At 52.1% G+C, this 6,501-nt stretch overlaps 2 protein-coding genes across 2 annotated transcripts in view; both read left to right on the top strand.

Annotated features, from left to right (window-relative positions):
- LOC123110809 (GPI ethanolamine phosphate transferase 3) overlaps positions 1-241 on the top strand; it is a gene marked incomplete in the record, with an annotated part of 6,263 nt that extends 6,022 nt beyond the window's left edge. The window contains 1 exon segment of the mRNA XM_044531421.1: positions 1-241.
- A 697-nt stretch (positions 242-938) lies between these two features.
- Positions 939-5,571, top strand: LOC123110808 (respiratory burst oxidase homolog protein B). The gene is made up of 9 exons (XM_044531420.1): positions 939-2,385; positions 2,516-2,675; positions 2,803-2,851; positions 2,964-3,077; positions 3,208-4,026; positions 4,107-4,321; positions 4,409-4,511; positions 4,605-4,687; positions 4,778-5,571. Exons 1-9 carry the CDS (start codon positions 1,917-1,919, stop codon positions 5,385-5,387), a joined length of 2,622 nt encoding a protein of 873 aa, XP_044387355.1. The 5' UTR covers positions 939-1,916; the 3' UTR covers positions 5,388-5,571.
- Positions 5,572-6,501: the final 930 nt, after the last annotated feature.

Below are 6,501 nucleotides of genomic sequence, written 5' to 3'. Positions count from 1 at the left end.
TTTTGCTTCTTGGGACATATATGCTGTACATTTTCGTGAGTACACTGCAAATTGGCGCAAAATTATGTACACTGAGTTAGGTTAATTCATAGCACATTCTTGTTCTTTTTGTTGTTCTTGGAGAGTATGGCCTTGTTGTGGTAATGAAGAGGCACACTAGATGCTACCAAGAGTTGTCCAAATGTTTTTGTGCTTTGAATCGACAAAGATGCATATATGACTAAAGTAAGCTAATTATCAATGCGCAGCTCATCTACTTTGGTTTTGGTATGTGGGAGAGCATGGATTGACTGGAAACATTAGAAGTCTCGGTAGATGGTGTTAAGTGCAGAGATGTTAGTACATACTCCCTCCGTTCCAAAATAAGTGTCTCAACCTTAATACAACTTTGTGCTAAAGTTAGTACTTGTGTACTGAAATAGACTTTTGAAATAGACTAAAAGTCGAAGAAGACAAGTTAGCATTTGCTGCGCAGGTAGATCATTAGTTTTTTTTCCCCTAAATCTTGCCCTACAATCTTTCTGGCTTTCAAAATTTTGCGCTTATGTACTACAGTGAAGGGTGTGTAGTATGTCGATTCTTGCCCTTCCTTGCTACAGTGAACCACACACCCCGGTGTCGCCTGGGCGAGGCCGAGAACGTAGGTCTAAAATAACGGTAAAGAAGGTGACCAGACATTATAAAAAGAAGAAGAAGAGAGTCTCCACTCCGTAATCCCTTGGCGGCGGCCGCCGGTGGTTTTCTCTCTCATAGTTCCGTTGTTTCCTTGTCCCGTGGGTGACGTGCTGTGCTGTAGGACGCGGGGGTGGGTGCTTATGCCCAGCCCATCCAGCTGTGCTCAAATTCCAAGCTTGCACGCTCAACAACCCTCGTCACTTGGACTTGTATGATGCTCTACGTGCTTTGACCATGGTTTTCCCTTTTTTTCCCTTCACCTTCTTGCCCAGCGCAAAGCTACCACGTTAGAAGGGCTCGTTAGATTCAAAGGAATTTCATAGAATTTTTGAAGGATTTAGACCCTTAGGAATTTTTCCTATCATGGTTGTTTGATTTGTAGGATTGGAATCAGTAGGAATTTTTTCATAGGATCCATTTATACTACATTTTGAAGGAAACCTTCCATCCACTCATACCTCTTTGTAAGATTCCTTTGTTTTTCATGCGCTATCAAACATCCTCCCAAATCCTATAGGGTACTATAGGACATGTCAATCTGTTCCTGCATTTTTCCTATTATTGTGTTTTGAAAATCCTGCGAATCAAAGAGGCCCTAAGAGTATTTCTTCAACGGGAGGGAACAGCTGTTTCCAAACATTCAGACACAGTACATGTAGCGAGAATCTAAGCACTCCAAATTTTTTTTCCTTTTTTTATACGCAAGGGAACCGGACTGGAAGACCACATTCTGAGAACAGGCCATAGCCTCACATGCACATATCCTGAACGGCATTGTTAAATGACGATTGGATGTCTTCACTGGTTTTGAAGGCCACCCCTCCCTAACCAGGGGCTGGAAGCTGGATTGCCGGACTGCGCAAAGCCATCAGAGTTGAGTTGAGAGACAGGGGCGGGCGCCCACTGTATTCCATTCCACCACCTTCCATCATGCCCCATTCCCTCCTCTCCTCTTGAATCTTCTCTCACCAAACCTTAAAAAACACTAGCAAACGGACACAAAAACCTTCAAAATGCTGCTACAGCCGTGTCCTCACCAAATCTACTAGAACTGCTTAACCACTTCCACTCCTGTTTGCATCTCTCTCTATATATGTCCCGCGCATTCTTGCTTTCCTGGCTACCAAAACCACTCGCCATAGATCGACCTCCGCTTCCATTCTTCAGACAATCAGCGCAGCTGTTTCTCCACGTCGCATCGCATCGCTCGCTAGTTTGCTTGACGACCGCGGCTGACGGGCATGGAGAGGCAGCCCGGGAACGGCAATGCCAATGCCGGGCCACCGCCGGAGGAGCACAAGGGCGCGGACGGCAAGAGCGGGAGCCGGCGGAGCACGCGGTTCAAGGAGGAGAACGAGTACGTGGAGGTCACGCTCGACGTCGGGGCCGACGACGCGGTGGCCGTCCAGGGCGTCAGGGCCGCCGGCGAGACGCCCGACGCGGCGCTGCTGCCCCGGAGCGGCGGCCTGTCCTCGAGGCTCAAGGCCGAGCTGAGGCGCATCGCGTCGGCGAAGCGGGGCGGCGACAACGCGCCGGCGAGCCAGCGCCGGCTGGACCGGAGCATGACCGGCGCCGCGCGCGCGCTCAGGGGCCTCCACTTCCTCAACCAGAGCGTCGTCACGCGGGGCAGCTGGCCCGAGGCGGAGAAGCGGTTCGACCGCCTCGCCGTCGACGGCCTGCTCCTCCGCTCACGCTTCGGCCAGTGCATTGGTAAGCCCGCTCACTCATCCATTTCTCTGAAGCGTCAGCTTCACTATTATAAGGAAAAAGAATGTCTGAATTTTCGGTCAGTGTGCAACAGCACCGATTCTGAAATGATCTTCCCAAATTTGTGTTCTAGGAATGGTTGGGTCGGAGGAGTTCGCGGCGCAGATGTTCGACGCGCTTGCACGGCGAAGGGGGATCGTTGCTCAGGTGCTGACCAAGGATGAGCTCCGTGAGTTCTGGGAGCAGCTATCAGATCCAGGCTTTGATGCCAAGCTCCAGACTTTCTTCGACATGTACGTCTCCAATAAAATCCTATCTCAAAGTTCAACTTTGTCTGTAAACTGAAATGTGGACCAAATTTGACATTTCGAAATTAAGTTTGATGTAAAAAAAGTGACAATTGTACTAAACTTGTTGCAGGGTTGACAAGAATGCAGATGGTCGGATCACTGAAGAGGAGCTCAAAGAGGTGAGTGAAAAGCAAAAATTTAAACAACAGCAAAAATCATGCAAAGATCCGAATGGTTCTCTGTTCGACGCAAGGCATCTGGAATGCTTCTGAATTTCTGTTGCCTTGTCAGGTCCTCACTCTGACGGCCTCCGCGAACAAGCTCACCAAGATCCTGGAGCGCGTCGACGAGTACACGGCATTGATCATGGAGGAGCTTGACCCGGACCAGCTCGGCTACATCGAGGTCCATCCTCTCTCACCCTTCGTCTCTTTTCCGTGGAATTGGTTGTCAAATTGTTGGCAGTTCACTCTTCACTGACAGTGATACTGACAACTCCATTTTCGTCTTGGAAAAATATATGAAAATTCTACAGCTTGCGACACTGGAGTCCCTGCTGCTGCTGCCCCCTTCGCAGGCGCCGACGAGCCTGGTGGCGCACAGCTCCAACATCAGCCAGCTGATCAGCCAGAGGCTGGTGCCGGCGCCGGACGCGAACCCGCTCCGGCGGGGCTTGACGGCGGCGCGCTACTTCCTGGAGGACAACTGGAAGCGCGTGTGGGTGATGGCGCTGTGGCTGTCCATCAACGCCGGCCTCTTCGCCTGGAAGTTCTACGCGTACCGCCGCCACCCGACGTTCGACGTGATGGGCTACTGCGTGTGCGTGGCCAAGGGCGGCGCCGAGACCACCAAGTTCAACATGGCCCTCATCCTCCTCCCCGTGTGCCGCAACACCATCACCTGGCTCCGCTCCCGGACCAGGCTGGGCGCCGCCGTGCCCTTCAACGACAACATCAACTTCCACAAGGTGGTGGCCGGGGGCGTGGCCGTCGGCGTGGCGCTGCACGGGGTGACCCACCTCACGTGCGACTTCCCGCGCCTGCTCCGCGCCAGCGACGAGGCGTACGAGCCGATGAAGCGCTACTTCAGGCAGGCGAGGGTCCCGGACTACTGGTGGTTCGTGCGGGGCGTGGAGGGCGTCACCGGCGTCATCATGGTGGTGCTCATGGCCGTCGCATACACGCTGGCGCACCCGCGGTTCCGCCGGAGCAAGCTCGGCGGGGGGAACCCGCTCAAGAGGCTCAGCGGGTTCAACATGTTCTGGTATTCCCACCACCTCTTCGTCGTCGTCTACGTCGCCCTGGTCGTCCACGGCGTCTGCCTCTACATCAACCGGACATGGTACAAGCAGACGGTGAGCTACGGTCTCCGTACGCTTCCTTTGCAATCTCAGATGCGGACTATGTTTGGTGGTAACTCTTTTTGAAACTTCAGACATGGATGTACCTTGCCGTCCCCGTGTTGCTGTACGCCGGCGAGCGGCTTCTTCGGGCGCTGAGGTCGCACGGACTCACCACCGTGAGGATCGAGAAGGTGGCGGTGTATCCTGGGAATGTGATAGCCATCCACATGAGTAAGCCCCACGGCTTCAGGTACAGGAGCGGCCAGTACATCTACGTCAACTGCGGCGAGGTCTCGCCGTTCGAGTGGTGAGCGCCCATGGCTTCCATCGTCTCCGCGTCGCTACGAATGTAGCAGCCGTGCACCTGAGCTGACAAGCTGCTGTTGCAATGCAGGCACCCCTTCACCATCACCTCGGCTCCCGGCGACGACTACCTCAGCATGCACATCCGGTGCCGGGGCGACTGGACGAGCAGATTCAGGGCCATTTTCTCCCAGGTAAGCACAGCACTGGCAGAGGAATCGAGCCGACGCGTTTCCCTTGCAGGAAGGAGAAGGATTCGCTGCTAACAATGGTTGTTGTGGTCGCAGATATGCAGGCCACCGTCGGCAGGGCAGAGCGGCCTCCTGAGAGCCGACTTCACGTCCATGGTGGAGCACAACGCCAACGCCAAGTAAGTAGGAGTAGGAGCAGCAAGGACCGTCGGCGTCCATGGTGGTGGTTCTGAACTTGTCTGATTGTTCCTTGATGCTGGCGTGTGCAGGTTCCCGCGGCTGCTGATCGACGGGCCCTACGGCGCGCCGGCGCAGGACTACCGCAAGTACGACGTGCTCCTCCTCATCGGCCTCGGCATCGGCGCCACGCCGCTCATCAGCATCGTCAAGGACGTGCTCAACAACGTCCACCGGCAGGGGCAGGGGCAGGGGCAGGAGGGCGAGGAGGGGTTCATGACGAAGCGGGTCTACTTCTACTGGTGCACGCGGGAGGAAGGCTCCTTCGAGTGGTTCCGCGGCGTGATGAACGAGGTGGCGGAGCGCGACGCCGCCGGCGAGGAGTCCGTGGTGGAGCTGCACAACCACTGCACCAGCGTGTACGAGGAAGGCGACGCGCGGTCGGCCATGGTGGTGATGCTGCAGGCGCTCCACCACGCCAAGAGCGGCGTGGACGTGGTGTCCGGGACCCGCGTCCGCACCCACTTCGCCAGGCCCTGCTGGCGAGACGTCTTCAAGCGCGTCGCCTGCGACCACCAGGGGCAGCGCGTCGGGGTCTTCTACTGCGGCGACCAGAAGCTCACGCCGGAGCTCAGGCGGCTGTCGCACGACTTCTCGCACCGGACCACCACCAAGTTCGTCTTCCACAAGGAGAACTTCTGACCTGAATTTCCACATGTTCATTAGGCTATATACAGGAATGTCCCGTACATATACACTTTATTCACTTGCTGTTTGCTAGTAGTATCAGACACGTAGGCACCTTTGTCATGGGGTTTGTACATTTCTTCCTTTCTTCTTTGTATATCTTAATTAATATAAGTAGGAGGGCATCTTTGTCTAAAAATCTGTGGCATGGATAATTAAACCTCTACCCATCTCTCAAATCATTAATTTCCTCAAAAATAACAATTTCATTATAAGACTGCTCATGGTGGCAACATGCATATGTTACTAGTTTATGTTACTATCTCAATAGTGGGAAGTAACATATGTATGGTGTCATGCAACACTTCATTTATTAGTTTGTAGACTTATCTTATTTTGATATGTTTTTTTTGATAAAAGGCGCTTTTATTAACTTAAAATGTAGCATCGAGCGGATACATAGCATAAAGAGTGACACCCTGCCTCTGCATAGCTAAAATGTACACATCCATCACACGAACAGTCTAGCAAAGAGTAAAAATGATAAAGTGGCAACAATAAAACCATATGAGACCGAAACTATGCCTATGTCGATGGAGTAGGTGGCCCGATTCGGAGATTCTGCTTCCACCCATGTTGGTTAAAAACCTCACTGGCCACCCGCTCCAACCGCATACACACCGCCTTGAACAGCGGTTGGTACTCCGTTCGGTGCATAATAGACCACATACGAAGCCAATGCGTACAACTGTAAATAACCTACTCCCTCCGTCCTTTAAAGAGTGTACTTCCAACTTTGTTGGAGGGTTAAAGTATTTCAAAGTTTGACCGAGTTTGTGCAAAAATATATCAATGTTTGTGAAATCAAATAGGTATATGATGAAAGTATATTTTATCACGAATCTAATTCTACTAATTTGATGGCATAAATGTTGATGTATTATTATATAAACACGGTCAAATATAAAAAAGTTTGACTTTCTAACAAAGTTGGAAGTACACTCTTTAAAGAACGGAGGGAGTACATAGAAGAATATTTTTTGCCATTAAAAACACAATCATTTCTATATAGCCAAAGCGACCATAGTAAGACAGACGCTCCCACCCGTAGTATGAGTAGCTAACTATG

This window comes from Triticum aestivum, chromosome 5B (assembly GCF_018294505.1).
Source record: "Triticum aestivum cultivar Chinese Spring chromosome 5B, IWGSC CS RefSeq v2.1, whole genome shotgun sequence".
Classification (NCBI taxonomy): Eukaryota; Viridiplantae; Streptophyta; class Magnoliopsida; order Poales; family Poaceae; genus Triticum; species Triticum aestivum.
Note: the sequence above shows the minus strand (reverse complement) of the source record. Positions and strands in the feature narration are given on the sequence as shown.